The sequence below is a fragment of the Pelodiscus sinensis genome, chromosome 1, assembly GCF_049634645.1.
Source record: "Pelodiscus sinensis isolate JC-2024 chromosome 1, ASM4963464v1, whole genome shotgun sequence".
NCBI lineage: Eukaryota > Metazoa > Chordata > Testudines > Trionychidae > Pelodiscus > Pelodiscus sinensis.
The window spans coordinates 108,932,926-108,950,487 of NC_134711.1; the positions used below are offsets into that span (position 1 = coordinate 108,932,926).

At 44.6% G+C, this 17,562-nt stretch overlaps 1 protein-coding gene across 1 annotated transcript in view; it reads right to left on the minus strand.

Moving 5' to 3' along the window:
* CACNA2D4 (calcium voltage-gated channel auxiliary subunit alpha2delta 4) overlaps positions 1–17,562 on the minus strand; it is a 169,428-nt gene that overhangs the window by 28,800 nt on the left and 123,066 nt on the right. Inside the window, exons 27-30 of the mRNA XM_075941238.1 lie at positions 15,592–15,653; positions 11,823–11,837; positions 8,839–8,883; positions 5,409–5,471 (exon numbers count right to left, since the gene is read on the minus strand). Of these exons, the coding sequence (XP_075797353.1) occupies positions 5,409–5,471; positions 8,839–8,883; positions 11,823–11,837; positions 15,592–15,653 (185 nt within the window). The remainder of the gene's footprint in view (positions 1–5,408; positions 5,472–8,838; positions 8,884–11,822; positions 11,838–15,591; positions 15,654–17,562) is intronic.

The following is a 17,562-nucleotide window of genomic DNA, read 5'->3' on the forward strand; positions in this document are numbered from 1 at the left end:
CCCCCCAAGCTCCTAAGGCAGAATGGAGTGAAGAGACACGAGGGAGAGGATCTCTCAGCTTCTGGAGTAGCTAAGGCAATTCCGCCCTCTTTGCTCACGTCACCACTGTAAGAACACACGCACTTTGGCACTTTCCTCTATTTTTAATCTGGAAATATATGCTGGAAAGTGTCACACTGTTGGCAGAGTCTGTTTGTTCTAAACAAGAAGCTGGTTTGTTGTTTGCCTTGCTTCTGCAGAATGCAGGTGGAAATTGGAATGAGGACCCACCACCATTCATGTGAGAACAGTAACAGTTTGTGCTGCCTTGAAGTGCAGATGGGGTGCGGGGAGAGCTTCCTCTTGAGACACCCAGTACTGCGTGACTCATTGGACTCTCCTCAGAGATTCATTCACGATCTGCTGTGTTTCCTGGTTTGTTTTGCACGCTAATCGCTGCAGGCAGAACGTCTGTCCATCTCTCTTTTAGACACAGATATTGGCCTCTGTATTTTAATCACGTTCACTTGCAAAACACTGGTGTCAGCATCAGATCCTAGGCACATATAACTTAAATAGCTAACTTGGGTAGGGATGAAATGTGGTAAGCTGGCCGAGTGGTCCCCTGAAGGAAATCCAGATTCGGGAATGCTACTCTGTGTTAAGATGCCCTGGATGTGGAGAGGCATGAAGGCTTCAGTGTGGTGAGCTGTCCTGGGTGAGTCCCAGGCTATAAAAGGCTGCAGTGTACTGAGAAGCCCAGTGTGCAGACATAGACCAGGAAGGCCGCCCTACCCAGAACTCAGGCTCCTGATTTAGTAAATCTACTGCCTGTGAGTCCTGCTGGTGATTTCTTCTGTGATAGGCATTGACCAAATGGAAGCTAAGAATGTAGGAATTCCATGTAGGATTCAACAATTTAGAGACCAACCCAGGTGAAATAGAGCCAATCTAAATACAAAAGCACCAAATGAAACAGGAGTAAAAGAAAGTGGTTGATGAGCTGTGGCCTGGGAAATGATGAATTTCCCCAGCTTTAGGGAGTTAACAGCTAGAGGGACTGACAGCACAGGAGCCTGCCAGAATGCCTGATCTCAGAGGCATGCGGATAATGTTTATAATTTATCCAAATCCATGTAATGACAGGTTTTCATTTGGCCAGCTCTTCAGAGAACAGCTTTGCATAAAACCCCACTTTCCATAAGAAGCCGAGACAATGCAGAGGCAGCATCACATGCATACAGGTGCACGGTGCCCAGAACTGACAGCAGTTACGACATTATGCTCTCTGCCATTGCCTTTGCCCATGGGAAATGGCTTCAAGGGTGTAACTTTAAAAAAAAAAAAAAAAAAAAAAAAAAAGCAGTTGAGGGTTAAGATAAAGAAATAGTCAAACTTAGTTAAAAACAAACAAACAAACTACAAACAGTAGGAACACAGACCTTCCCTGCAAGAGCAAACCAGGGTCCAACCATTTCTATATGGTTGTGGCTGACAGTAGCCAGTACCAGATGCTCAGGAAAGGAGGGTGCAAGAAACCCCACAACAGAGACTTCCAGAAAAATCTGTTTAAAGGGGAAGTTCCTTCCTTAACCCCCTTTCAGTTGGTGACTGATTTATACCTGGATGCATAAAGTGTATACCCCCTTCTACATTTTTTAAACTGTACAATGTAATTGTGGATTGTTTCATCAACCATCTAAATGACTGCTATTTTATACACAGATATTGGCCTCTGTTTTTAATTCTACTAAGTTCTTGACTCTTCTGTGGCCGTGAATTCCAAAGTTTATTGGAATGAAATAAAACAAAGGTTTTCTTTTATACATTTTTTTCCTGTTTCATTCACTGTCCCTTATTTCTTGCATTGTGAAGAAATGTAAATGGATGTAAATATTCATCTTTAAATTAAAAAGTCATGATCTTTTCAATCTTTCTGCATGTGGTTTTCTCCCCATGTTGCTAATCATTTTTTCAGCCATTTCTGAAGACCCACTATTTATGCTGTATCTTCTAGAAGAGGGTGGCCAGGACTGAACATACCATTTCAGGTGAAGACATATCAATGACTTGCATAATGGCATTACAATAGTTGCAATATTATTCTACCTAATATTTTATGCATAAATTTTTTTTTTTTTGACATCATGGTTTCACAGAGCAGATGTTTACATCGAGATGTCCACCATGCTGCCCAGGTCTCATTCCTGAGAGTTAAATTAGAATCCAGGCATGTATACGTGCAGGTCAAATTATTCCTTCCTACATGCATTACATGTCAGTACTGAATTTCAACTCTAACTGTACTGTACATTTGCCTCACTTCATTAATTCTTTGATGTTCTCCACAGTCTTCTCTAGTTTTGACTAACCTAAATTTTATCTGCACATTTCACCATTGTGCTCTTTCCAAGGGGGTGGGACTACAGAATTGCCAGGCCCCCCGAGCAAGGTGGAGGGACATCTCTGTGCTTCCAGAAGGGGTGGGGCCTCAAGAAGCAGAGGCAGGGCTGAGGCAGCCAGCCCTCAGCATGCCTGGAGTATGTCCCATCCCTGCTGCAGCCAGCCATTAGCACCACCTGGACGGAATACATTGCCTATGGCTCTGGTAGAGATTTAAAGAGCCTGGAGCTCTGGCCACCGTAGCAGCAACAGTGGTGACCAGGAATCCCAGGCCCTTTTGAATCTCTGGGCCCTGGAGCAGTTCTCACCTTTGTCCCTGTCAGTGGGTCTGGCTCTTTCCCTCCTCCCTTTCCAAGATTATTATATTAGACAAGACTAGTCCAACTATGGAACCTTGGATCATCCCTCCGAAAACCTTTTCTATGTTGTAAATGGACAATTTATTCCTATTCTTTGTTTTCGGTCTCAGCTTCTTTCCAGTCTATGACAGTACTTTATTTCTAACCCTATAACTATACAGCCCCTCATGAAGAATTTTGTCCTTATTCTCCTTACTTGCTCTGACAGACCAGTGGGTCTATAAATTCTCTCTCAGGTTTCCTCTTTCCAATTTAATTAAAAAATTTGTTTTTGGCTTTTTGCTCTTCAAATTTTTCATTAATTTCTACCTGTGACAGTCTATATCATTAAGTAAAGACAATGAGGAGTCCTCTGGCACCTTAAAGGCTAATAGATTTATTTGGGCATACATTTTTGTGTGTCAAAAACCACAGTGTCGGATGCATGCAGTGGCATGCAACCTCCTCATTAGAAGCATGCAACCTCCTCATTCTTTTCAGAAACAAACTAACACAGCTACCCCTCAGACTTATACCATTATGGCAACTACTTTTACAAGACTCTGATAAATTGTGTACAAAGTATGCCTTTTGAGGTATAATTTGAAAGCTCATAATCTGCTGAACATTATTGTCATAGTAAAATATGGATATCATCAATGTATGTAAATTTATAGGATTCTACTGTCTATCATTGCTATAACATGCTTCGAGTTAAGAAAAGCTGGCACAAACCAGTTTTTCAGGAACAAAGGACAGACCATCACCCAGCCTGGTGTTGTTGAACTATCACTGCCCTAAGCAGCCATTCTTCAACAACAAAGAAGTGTGAATGAGAAATTTACATTTCATCAGAGGAACAATTAAGACTTCATATCCACAAAAGACTGTCAATTGCACCCCCAACTGGTGAAAGAGGGGATAGTGCATCTGACGAAGTGGGTCTTTGCCCACAAAAGCTTATGCTCCTACACTTCAGTTAGTCTATAAGGTGCCACAGGACTCCTCGCCGCTTTTGCAGATTCAGACTAACACGGCTACCCCTCTGATACTTGGTATAAAAATGAGACAATTCACCTCTTCTCCCATCTCTTTGTTCTTGGCATCAAGACCATACCTTAAGGGCAAGGAACTAAGGGTAAGTGTCCCAGGCTGAAAGGGGACCCAGTCTGTGAAATTTATTATAACGTATGGTGAAGAAATTTTGCTTTTAATTTTGTTTGGTAGGTTAACCATTAGTATGCATTTTACTCTTATTTTCATTTTGTAACCAACTTTTATGCATCATTACTTAAAAATCTCTGTAATTCATAAATGTATCTTATTGTTTTATCTTAACCAAAGTGTTTGACTTGAAGTGTTTGTGAAACTCCATTTGTCATAACAAGGCTGGTGCATATTGTTTTCCTTTGATGAAATGATGTACTTTCTATGAGCCTGCATTATTCAGTCGCATGCTGGACAGTATGAGATGTGTAGTTCTGAAAGACAAGTCTGGGACTAGACAGCTTGCTAGTGTTGCTCTACAGTTTAATTCATGAGTGGCTAGTGAGTAGCTAGGAATGATTTTACATGCTAGAGGCTGGGTGTGAACGGCCTAGGAGTGGATGTTCTTACCCCAAAGCTGTATTAGAGGCATCCCAGGTAGGAGACCTGAGGGGACAAAGCTGTTTAACAGTCCACACTGTGCCTTGGGGAATGTCACACCATCTTACATTGTACCTGCATAGTTTATGCTGCTTTCTACTGACTTCACTTGAGCTAGATTTCCATTTTCCAAAGGACATTTGTTTGGCTTGGGAACCTGGCTGTTCAACCACACTGATTCTTTTCTTGCCTTTCTGCTTTATACTAGGAGACTGAATGCCTTTTGTGAAGCTCATAAGTCAGTAGCCTCCAAGGTGAGGGTAAGGGTTTTAATTTCTTTACTTTTGACTTAAAAGCCTTTTAATTAATTTTTTTTCATTATCTTTAAAAATTCCCTTTTTAAAGCTCAAGTCACAGGGCCGTAGGTACTTCCTCAGCTTCCCTCGATGATGTTGAGCATAATTATCTCGTGGCTGCTCTTAATGATTCAGCTAGGCCATTATTTATTCAACCAACTCCCAGAGAGAGAATGGTATCAACACTCTATCCTTCTCCAGTACCCTTTTATCTGAGACTGGCAATGCACATTACAGGCACCGATCCATTCATCAATTAAGGCTCACAATACCCCTAGGGAAGGGAGAGGTAAGTATTGCTAGCCCCATTTTAGAGATGCAGAAACTGATGCACTGGAGTGACTTGCCCAAGGCCATACATCTAGTCTCCTTGCTCTCCGCCCTAGGCATAACCTCCAGACCCACTCACTACCCAATTGCTGGGGGAGGGTTTCAGCAGGTTGGATGAAACACGGTGAAGCCATTCTGTTTAGTGTTGATGTCTCCACCTCCTCCCATCTGCCCCAGGCGTCCCTCGCTAGCAATTGTTTTTTCTGATGCTTGGAAGGAAAAGTGAGAAAAGAGGGGCCTGTTCTGTGTGTCTAAACCCTCGGCCCTTGTTCAGGACAGTTGTAAGGAGGATACTGTGCTAAATGCCCTGCTCTGCTGTGCAGGGGTCCCATCCTGGGTCTGCATATTCAGTAACTGGAGGCCGATGCAACTGAATTCTTCCCTCTGTTGCATAAGCAAGCCTGAGTTCTCTTACCTCTGTAGATCTCTTGGAAATGAGTATAAACCCATTATTATCAATGAGGAAGCAGTTCAGATTCTGCAAAGATAGAAGGAAAAGGAAGTGAAATTGCAGACAGCATTTTGGTTATGATTGGTGGTTTACAGTTACTAGCATAAAAGGGGGGGTAGTACAGCCTAGTAGTCAGGACACTGTCCTTGGGCTTAGGATACCTGGGTCATACTCCCAGCTCTGCCACTACCCTGATGTTTGACCCTGGGGAAAGGACTTCCCCGCTCTGCCTCTGTATACTATAAGCAAATAAGACACAAGGTAGGAGGGGAAACAAAGTGTGGACTCTGTGGCAGAGATGGTCTTTTACTACGTCTGTGTGGGGTGCTCCTGTATTTAGAGACTTTGTGCATCTGTCTGTCCGTGAGTCTGTTCGTTCAAGAACTCCTCCTTAATGGTAAAAGCTAGGACCACCAAATTCAGTATGCAGCTTCCTCTTACTCTAACTTAAAGCAAGGTCAGAATTTTGTTGTGCCAGGAGAATGGGATGTGACTAGAATGAGATTGTTTTCCATAACATGGAAAGGGAAGGGTCTGACAGAGGAATAATGATGCTTCACAATGACTACAGGGGGCAGCAAACGCAGAGGCAGTTAAATTGCAGAGTGACCTTGGGGGTGGCAGACAGCTGTACCAGGAAAAAAGTGGCCAGCTGGAGCTTTACATATTGCCAACCACCGGAGCAGGTATGTGGCACCCCGCTCCTAAACCCTGCCCACCTAGCCCTTGGCTGCAATACCAGATGGGTGGAGGAAGCCCTGCTGGCCAGGAGCCCTAGCTTCCCTCAAGGAGTTGCTGTGGAGCCCAGCCCTGCCCCCCTGCGACAAGTCACTGGGGGGGATGGGGCAGCTCAACCTATGACAAGCCACCAGCCAAGGGTACCAGGCAGCCCTCTCCCCCCCGCATAATGAGCCACTGGCTAGTAAGGTCAGGCAGCCTGGCAGTGCAGCCCTGACCCCCCGGGAGGAGCTACTGTCAGAGCAGTGCCATCCTCACTGCCACAGGCAGCCCCAGTAAGCCCCCCTCAACCTTCCAGAATCCTGCTGTGAATCCCGCATCCTCCTGCCCTAAGCCCCTCCACACCTCCCAGCCCCTTGTCCTGACTCCTGCACCCTCCACACCTGCAGTTCCCTGTCCTGAACCCCCCCCCACCTCCCTAAGCCCCAGCCCTGTCTCCTGCACTCCCCCCTGCCCTATATCCACAGCCCCTGCCCTGAAGGACCCAAGCAATACTAAGTAAGTCTTCTAGTCTAAACAATATTTAAGAAAACACCGCATGCTGTAGGAAAAGGAAACTCTTCAGGATAGCATAATACTACTTTGCATTTACCTAGCGCCCTCCGCCTGCAAATGTTTAAGTGCTTTACAAACAATAGTGAGTTAATCCTCAGAGCACACCTTGTTATAATGCCCATTTCACAGTTGGGCTATATAATGCTCATCAGGGCAAACTGTGAGTCAGTGGCAGAGTGAAGAAAAGAATTTGGGACACCACTCCTAACAACCAGTTCTTCTGCTCTAAGCACCAGATGATCCTGCCTCTATCTAGGTAATTTTTTAAAGAGAAAAAGGTTCCAGAAAAGGGGGGTAAGGGCGTGAGTGCTCTGATCAAGTGCCACCATTTCGTGGACAATGCTAAGCTTCAATATTTTGCAGTTTATCCTATTGTCTCGGACTGAGGGTGAAATTAAGATTCAGAAGAGACCCTGAGCCCAAAAGGATTCTCCTCCGACCCTACTGCTCCAGAACAGAGCTGTGTTCCACAGTACAGCAGCCTGTGGAAACCCGGGATGGCACAACCATAGAATGGAGAACACAATGAGCTTCTCTCCCTAACAGGCATCCTCTTCAGCTGCCACTAGAATCCACTGGCCAAGTCGGAGACGAGATCGATGCACTCTGAGCCCACATATGCTGTCCTATGGCCCACCCAAACTCATCTGAGGAAGTGGGTTTTGCCCATGAAAATTCATTTTCTCTCTCTCTCTCTATACACCCCCCCCCACACACACACACCAAACCCTCTAGTATTAATACACACACACACACACACACACACACACACACACACACACACACACACACACACACACACACACACACACATTGGCAAAGCTCCAGCTATTCCCCATCGGTCTTGTGCTACGGGCGGGTTGTGTTAGCCTCAGAGGCTCGCTGTGGCCCTCCACATGGCCTCTTGCTCTTTACTCAAGGCAGGAGCCACAGCCTACTAGGCCATAGTCATCACAGGCTAGTTCATAAGTTTGGGGTAACAGCCCCTCTGGAGTCCTGATCTGCCTTTGCAAGGCAGAGGTTGAGATGTTGTGGGGAGGTGTGTGGGGACCCCAGGTCCACCCACTACTCTAGGTTCTGGCTTAGGGACTCTAAGGCAGCAGCAACAGCCAGGGTTACTGCCACTTGCAATCAGGCAGCTTTTCCCTGGGCCGCTTCCCCAGACAATCCCTCCCAGCACCTTTCCTTTGGTACCTGCTCATCAGTCCTCTGCTTGCACCCACACAGCTCCTACACACAGCACTTTCTCCTGGCTGTCCTACGCTCTTTTCCTCCCCCCTTCCTTGCCTGGGGGAGACCTTTTAAAGTAGCACCAAAGGCCTTGATTGGCGGCAGGTGTTTAATCAGCCTGTATCTTCCATGAAGCTCTAATCGACCTCAGGGTGCCTGCCTGATTATGCTGCTGGTAAGTTTGGGGCTTTTTTTTTTTAAATCAGGGAAAAGAAAGCAGTTCACCCAAGCCTCAGCATGTCTTCCCTCCATCAGTGTGCGGCAGCCGCTAGTCTGGCTCTGTCCTAATATATATACATATTTCTTCGTCTCTAAGGGTACGTCTACACAGCGGCGCTATTTCGGGATAAAGTCTGTTATCCCAAAATAGCATTGTGAATGTCTTAACAGCACACCTGTTATTTTAAAATAACAGACCGCTTATTCGAGTTTCTTATAAACCACGTTGCGTGAGGAATAAGGAAGACGCTGGAATAGCACTAATTTCAAAATAGGCTGCCTCGAAATAAGGCACGCAATTTGTGTGGGTCAAATTGCATAGCTTATTTTTGAGCTATGCGTGACTCTGTAGACGTACCCTAAGGTGCCCTAGGACTAGGTCATGTTTATGGTGATTTCACCTGACCCAGACCAGCCGCTGGCAGGCCCTGGTGGTAGGTCAAGCCCTAAACTGAATGTCTGGCTCAGGAACAGGATGACTCTGGTCATGGTCCTGCTGAGCACTTCTTGTAAGGCACTGCACAACCCTGACTCCCAGTGATTTCCATGGGAGCCACAGACTCCCAGAGCCTCCCTGGATCAGACCTTCTGCTAATGACCTCCTCAGCAGTAATCTTCACAGAGACACTTTAAAAAACTCAATGCAACTTACATCATCCTGACAGCTCAGCGGACACACGCCATCCACATCACTGCACTGGAAAGAAACAGGTGAAGTTAAACGATGTCAGTGCATCATCTGTTTGTACATCCTCTGGAGGCTCCCCGACAAATGGTCTACATCTCACAGCTGGGTCCAGATCGATGAGTGTGTTACCACTTTGAAAGAGACTGTCTGTGCAGCACACACTTAATGCCTGCCATGGAGGCCAGCAATGGTTCTGCTCTCTACCCATAGTCTAAGTCCTCAAAATAACAAGTCTTGTCTTCACTGAATATAACATGTAAGCCTGCTTCTGTCTCCTTTTCCCACTCTGAACAGGGCCTTACTCTTTGCATAGGGACTGCTCATAGAGCAAGGCCCTACTCAGGGCTTGTCTGTCCTGTCAATACATGGCTAGCTGGGGCAGAACACTACAGCAATCTAGCTTGCTGAGCACTAACTGGCTGTGTGGCTCTTGCTTTGCCAGACAAGCATGTCAGAGTGCACTAAGGGAACTTGTAGTGTGTTGTAGTTGGGTCATCTGAGGCACTTTAACGGGTGGCAGGCTAGAGCGCTGTATGTGCACAGCCCAGTTTACCACGGGCTGACTGGCAAGCCAAGTCCTCAATGTAAATGTGTCAAAAATCAAACCCTCTAGTATTAATAACAAAAATTATTACACATTGGAGAGAAAACATAGGGTGCGTTTTTATGTCTCCCAGCATCTGCACCAAATAAAGGCATTACGTTTTAGGGAGGGACTATTCTCAGGCAGAGTTTTTTCCAAACAGCTAATGACACAATAGAATTTGAATGTGCTCCGTGAGTAGCCTCAGGCACAATCCATTTTGTTTCATTCAAGGATCTACAGATACCAAAGTTGACGTGTGTGTCACACCATTGAACTGGATAGGGACAAGAGGAGTTAAACAGTGAATAACAAAAGCCTCCAAGTGCTTATTCATTTCATAACTATTCCATGTTTGAGGTGACTGCCTGTATCTGTCTCTTTGTGTTATCTTGTAATGTTATTTTCCTTGGGGGCTGCGGAGGGAAAACAGTGTTGCCAATTTCTCTACTTTGGGTTCCCTTCCTTCCATGGCTTTTCTGAGATTGGGGGAAGAATAATGACAAAGATGACAAGTCTTGCCTACTGTGGATCAGCTGCTGATTATTTAAAAACTGCAATAAATTATATATATTTAAAAAATAACTCCCTCTCCACCTGCGCTTCCTGGATGTCTCTAAAAAGCTGCAGATGAATCAGCCTTTCTAGTCACCATTAAACTATTAATTTTAGTTAGTGTTGTTTCCCATCTCAGGATTGGCATCCTGTAGGCATATTTCAAAGGACAATCAAAGAATTTTGTTAGTTTCAGGCTCTATGGCTTTATGTATCTTCATGCCACAACTACAACAGTTCTTCACATCTTAATAGTTTAATAGACAATGACATTATATTGATCCATTGATGTGAAGGTGCAAATGTTGCCATATCATGATGGGATTATTTCATCCCCACATGATATATGCAAAAAAATTGACAGCCCAAGACCACACTGGATTTGCTCTGGCTTACAAAATATGACCATAATTAACTCAACAGTATTATTCATAGGGATGGAGATTAACAAACTAAGGATAAGTCAATTGAGTTAACTCCAGGGATAGTTTGGGCCTGTAATGTCTTTTGGCTCATTGTGTCTTTTGGCTCAGGGTTTGAAGTGATTTCTCAGAACTACTGGCTCCACCATCACCCAGGGATGGAATTTTCATTATACTCTAAAAACGTTTCAGGGGTGTGAAAGTTTGTGTAAATGAGATATGGATGCAAGCTGCAAATACCTGGATCCAGATTTTAGACATCTCAAAGGTTAAGGCTGTTCAGATCTGAGGGTTTAGTTGAGCCTAAGATAAAGTCAGGGGCCACACAAAATTCAAGTCCAGATCCATGTTCAGATATCAAGCCCTTCCTGCAAAGTAAAGGTCCCAGGTTTTGGTTTGAGCCTACCTCTAGTTTTTATAAACAATGAGTTGTCCTGTGGCACCTTAGAGACTAGCAAAAATCTATATAGTATCATGATCTTAACTTCAACTCACCTGCAGTGGGTTTTGCTCACCAAAGCTTATAATAGTATATATATTTTTATTAGTTTCTAAGGTGCCACAGGACCTCTAGTTTTTATAATGTTATTGTGCCTGCTGATGAGAGTAGCAGAGAAGTGTTTTCTAATAAAGTACACATGGAAAAGTGAATAGTCTTCCAAGGTAACTTTTGAATTTATCAATAAGATTGTATCATCCTGTCAGTGGCCAGCTGGGGACTGGCTCAGAGAAGAGTGATGTAGCAGAATTTGACAGAACCTAAGAGTTCAGATGAGAATCCCAAATAAATTTAGGAGAATTATTTTCAACATGAAAGACCCCACAATACCCATTCCCAATTCATGTACGCCCATCTACATGCATAAATTATAGCAATGTCGTTAATAGCATTTGGATAGATTCTCATCTCAGCATAAGCATAAATCTGGAAGAACTCTCTTAAAGCCTTTGGAAGAAATAACTCTGGGTTTGCAGCAGTGGGAATTCTTGTTTATTGCTCGAAAAAGACCGGGAAATGTATATAAAAAACCCACAGGGTTGTGGATAGTTTAATTTGTTCTCCCCATTAATTTGAGACTGCTGCTTCAAACATTTCTGCATCACTACTCCTTCTCCAGGGGCAAATCCACATGAGGCTCTGTAGTGTCTCAGCTGGGACTCTGAATCACTACGCTCCAGTCTACTTTAAGCTTTGGCAAAGTTACTGCAAAGGCAAAACCACAAGATAAGTGGGCTTGACCTATCTGCAGCTACTACAAGCAAGGGACAGCATATACAATACGACGACAGAGAAAATACATGTGACAAACAAAGCATCACAGAACACAGGCAGGGACGCAGCAGGGAACTGTGGGCAATCTCTATGTCCTGAGCGCCTGTCTACTTACATCAGTGTCATTGGGCTGCGAGGGAGTGTGGTATGCGGAGCAGTGCAGTATGTAGGAGAGAGATGGAGAAAAAACAACAACAAAACATTCATTAGTGACTCCTTACTGAACTGCTGGCTTGTGCCAGTCAGTCGGGCAAACTTCTCTTTCCCATGAGTGAGTGTCAGGAACAAGACTGCAGCCCTGATGCAAGAACCACCTTTCAGCTTCTTTATTCTCCCTTCCCAGGCTCATTTCACTCCTGGGAGTGAATGTATGTGAATTTATTTTTACTTTCTGGGGTCATGTCCCCCAGAAGGTTCTTGGACAACCTCCTTCCAATAAACTGCTTTTATAAACCTCCAAGGAGCTCCTTCTCATGGGAATCTTCCCCCAGATGACAAAGGGGGTGCTGTAGTCGTCATGAACAGAACAGATTATGAACAGGAGGCGACCAGACAACTCACCAACACCAGATTCTACAAGCTTCTCTCCTCTGAGCCTACTAAAGAATACCAAAAAAACCTAAAAGAACTGCTCATGAAGCACAAGCACCTCTCCTAATTCCCGACCAGAAGTTTTCTATCTGCTACCCAAGACACACATGCTGCATCTAGACTACAGCCATGTTCTTTCGAAATTAAATCGAAAGAACGCAGCTTTTCTTTCAATGGCGGTACTCCTCATTTCACGAGGAATAACGCCTTTTTTTCGAAAGTGCTCTTTTGAAAAAAGGTGCTATGTAATGCAAACTGTGCTTTTTCAAAAGAGCATCCAGAGTGCCTGGGTGCTCTTTCGAAAAAGCAGCTTGCTTTTTCGAAAGTACTGATTGTAGTCTAGATGCTCTTTTTCGAAAGAATCTTTTTCGAAAAAGCCTCTTTTGAAAGAGGCTTGCAGTCTAGATGTAGCCACAGACCAGGACATCCTGGACAATCCAGCCTCTCAAGCATTGGCACACTTACAACAGAATTATCAGACTATATTGACTCTCTCCTCAGACCCTATGCTGCCAGCACATCTACCTGTCTGAGACACCACTGACTTCCTGAGGAAACTACAGAACATCAGGAATCTTCCTGAAAACACCATCCTGGCCACCATGCACATTGAAGCTCTTTACACCTACATTCCACATGAAGACAGATTACAGGCTATTAGGAACACTGTCCGCAATGACATCATTGCACACTTGGTTACAGAATTCTATGACTTTGTCCTCACCCACAACTGCTTCCAATTCAGAGACAATTTGTATCTTCAAGTCAGCGGCACAGTTATGGGAACCCGCATGGCCCCACAATATGCCAATGTCTTTATGGATGACCTTGAACAATGTTTCCTCAGCTCTAGCCCTCTGGTACCCTTACTCTACTTACGCTACATTGATGACATCTTTATCATATTGACCCATGAAAGAGAGACCCTTGAAGAATTTCACAGGGATTTCAACAATTTCCACCCCACCATCAACTTCAGCCTGGATCAGTCAACATGAGAGATCCATTTCCTTGACAATACAGTACAATTACATGATGGACACATTTCTACCACCTTATACTGGAAACCTACTGACCGTTACATTTACCTTCATACCTCTAGCTTCCATCCAAGACACATTTCTCAGTCTATTGTTTATAGCCAAGCCCTAAGATACAACCGAATTTGCTCGAATCCCACAGACGGAGACAAACACCTACAGGATCTATATAGAGCATTCTTAAAACTGAAATACCCACCTGGTGAAGTTAAAAAAAACAACCCACAAACAGATCGACAAGAGCTTGAAGAGTACCAAGACATGAATTACTTCAAGATAGGCCAAAAAGAGAAAACAACAGACCACCACTTGTCATCGCCTACAGCCAACAATTTAAACCCCTCCAATGCATTATCAACAATTTACAAACTATCCTGGAAAATGACCCCTTACTTTTACAGGCCTTGAAGGAAAGGCCAGTCCTTGCCTACAGACAACCCCCTAACCTCAAACAAATTCTTTCTAGTAACCACGCAGCACACCTCCGTCATAATCATACAGGAACCCACCCCTGCAATCAGCCCCGGTGCCAAATCTGTCCACACATCTACACAAGCAATTTCATCACTGGAGCCCAACACATGAGCCACTACATCAGAGGCTCATTTAACTGCACATCCACTAATGCAATCTATGCCATCAAATGTCAACAATGCCCCACTTCCATGTATATTGGCCTAACTGGACAGTCTGCGGGAAAGAATTAATGGACACAAATCAGATATCCAAAAAGGCAACACGTTGAAACCGGTTGGGAAACATTTTAACTTGCCCGGGCACTCATTAATGGATCTCAAAGACACCCTGTTGTTTCAGCCCAATTCCACAAGCCAAATACACAGAGAAGCATTGAAACTTAACTTCATTTACAAGTTTGGGAGCCATCAAAAATACATGAATAAAGACATTACCTAGCTAGCACATTACCTTCTACATCCTAATGACTTAACCAACTAAACAATGGGTACTTAACAATTTGCACCTTCTCTATCAGTTTCTTGTAACTTGAACACTCTTATTCAACTACTTTTCCCCTTCCTTTCCCTCCCCAGCTCCTATTTCTTTTTGGACATGAACTTTTAATACTCCAGCTCATGATACCATCAGCATGTTTTGTTAGTCTTTAAGGTGCTGATGGTCTATTAGTTGTTTTTCAAGTTTTTCCAGATACAGACTAACTCGGCTACCCCTCTGAAACTTTTGAACATGTAACCAAGGCACCTCAGTTTCCAGCTTGCCTAGAGCTCTGCCATTCTGCCTCCCCCCCCGAAATAAAAACTATTTTCCATTCCCCTCAGGCTTTCCAGACATAGTGACTGGTTTCCTGAGCTTGGATCAGAATAATTCAAACCTGGTGGTCACAGTTCTCTCTGCTGGCCCTCACTTTTCCATCTGAAGAGATACCTTTCCTCAATATGTTGCCCATATTCCCTAATACAGTGGTTCTCAAACTGTGGGTGAGGAACCCAAAATGGGTCATGACCAATGTTCCCTCTAATCTTTTCCATCCATGTGTGGAAGATTTTTCATGCACCAAGGCATGTGCAAATGTGTACCACCAGGAGAAACAAAAACCCATCTCAGGGCACTTTGCTAATGAGCTGGGTGGCATTTGAATCCTTTCTGAGCAGCCACACAGGCACACAGTTTATAGGAAACACTGATCACAAGTAGGGATGTTAAATTTTGATTAATCAGCTAATCGAGTAGTCGGTGGAATTTCCATTGACTACTTGATTAGTCGAGAAGTGGGAGGTGGGGCACTCGCCATCCCAGCTGTGCCTCTGCCTTTTAAATGTAGCAAGAGCCCTGACAGGTTAGAAACTAGCACAGCTTAGCAAATTCCTCCTCTTCCTCCTCCTTCATCATCATAGCTGTCATCAGCATAGTAAAGGAGGGCAGGGAGGTTTTGTGCCCAAAATTACAGATTTCCATGATGGTTACGAAAGGCTGAATGAGCGCAAGCCTATTTCCACAATTAATGTGTCAGCTGCAGCGGAGTTAATGCCAGGCCAGGATTCTGACACTATTAACTCGGCGTTCCTAGAACAGACTTGCAGCTCATGCAGCATTAGAGCTATCAAAGGCTTAGAGAAATGTGTAACTTAAAACTAATCTACCACATAAGTCTGTTTAATACAAATTTCACAAAAGCCCTCATGGAAATGCCACCAGAAATCAATGTGCATAGCATGGGACAAGCAAAAGAAAAGTGGTGAAATTGTATCTCGGCAGAATTACTGCCAGTCCTACCTGCCGCGTAGCCATCCAGAACTTGCGTTGGAGTAATTCCAACTTAATTTGCACGCCCACAGCTACAGGGAAACAAAAGTAGGAAGGGAGGGCAGAGGGTGAGAGAGAAAAATAACTGCAAGTTAAGAAAGGAAAAAATATTTGCATGAAACAGCGGGAAGAAATTGTAATCACAACTTGGTTCCAAGTGTAAATGACGATCTGACAGGTAAGCACTGAGTCAGACAGTCAAGTGAGAGTCAGAGGTTTAACAGGGTGGGAAAAAAGGAGGTGTCAATTGCTGTATTGAAATATTGACACCTCCCTCCCACTAAACACTACAAAGCTACATACAGATAAAAATGGCTTTGCTCTTCGGCTGTCAGATATTTCCAGGCCAAGATGGACTGTTATGATCATCTAGTTGGATCTCCTGTGTATAATGCATTTTGACTCAGAAAAGTAGGCCAGTGGTAGGAGTGGGCTTGAGGCTCCAGCCTCTGGGGGGACTGCAGCCTGAATAAAGACTACATCTTCTCCACAAATTAAGCCATAATTGTAGGCATGGTAGGGAAGATGTGGCAGCATGGACTTTAACATAGGATAACAACCCAAGAATGTACCGTGCTCCCCAGTGGGCTAACCGGGGTGGCTAACCTGCACTGAAACTGGGCTGCTGTGTCTTCTATGTCAGCGGTACACAACCCGTGGGTCGTCTTCCTAGGGAGGTGCTTTAAATTAAAGTGGCTGCAACAAAAAGATCTCTAGTTTTGTTTTTTGCTCAACAAATTTTTTTCCTGGTTCTTGGGGGTTGTGAATGAAAAAAGGTTGAGCACCACTGTTCTCTGTTGTTGTTACCCATGCTTGCCAGATTAAATAGTTTACCATGATACCCTAATCTGTGGTGTAGATGTGCCCCCTAGGCCATTCTCGATCAACCATAAAAGCTGTAAAGCACTCAGAAATATAATACAAGTCAGTGGAAAAGGGGAGATTTTAAATCAGTGGTCTCCAACCTTTTTAACCACAAGATCACTTTTTCAATTTAAGTGTAATGTAAGATCTAACTCAAACCCAAATTCCCACTTCCTTCCCACCCCTTCTCTGAGTCCCTGCCCCTGCTCTACCCCTTTTTTGAGCCCCCTCACCCTACTCACTCCATCTCCCTTCCTCCCCCACCATCATTCACAAGGCTGGGGTAGGGGGTGCAGGCTCTAGTCTTGGGCCCAGGAGTTTGGAGTGTGGGAGGGATTCTGGGCTTAGCCCAGAGTGGGGGATTGGTGTCCAGGAGGGGTTTCAGGGTGCAAGCTCTGGGAAGGAGTTTGGATGCAGGGAGACTCATGTCTGGGGCAGGAAGTTGGGTGTAGAAAGAGATTCAGGGATGGGACAGGGGTTCAGGAAGCAGGTTTTGGCTGGGCACCATTTAACTGAGACAGCTTTCAGGTGGTGGAGCAGTGGGGTTAAGGCAGGCTTACTCCTGCCCGGCCCTGCACCACTCCTGAAAGCAGCTGCATGTACAGCAGTGTCTGCATGGTGCCATGTGCTGCCCCTCATCTACAGACACTGAGCCCACAGCTTCTACTGGCCACAGTTCTCCATTACTGATCAATGGATACTGCAGGAGTGGTGTCTGCAGGCAGGACAGCATGGGGAGACCCCCTGCTCTGCCTTTCTCAGGGCCTGCAGAGACATGCCAGCCCCTTCCAGGAGCAGCAATTACCACAGGGATAATGACTCCAGCCAGGGCAGGTTAGGCATTTTAGAACTCACTACTCAAAGAATTACATTTAAGCATAAGAGAGAAATGAAAATTACGAAATGGACAGACCAGTCAAACACCAAAACTGACTCACTTTGCAAGCAGTAAAGTAGTAACACCCCCCCACCCGCCATGTGTGTGTTGAGTTGGGAGATGATAGTGCAGGACAGTGTGTGTTTGTGAGAATGACAGACACACACACAGGCTGTGTCTACATTGGCACCCCTTTCCAG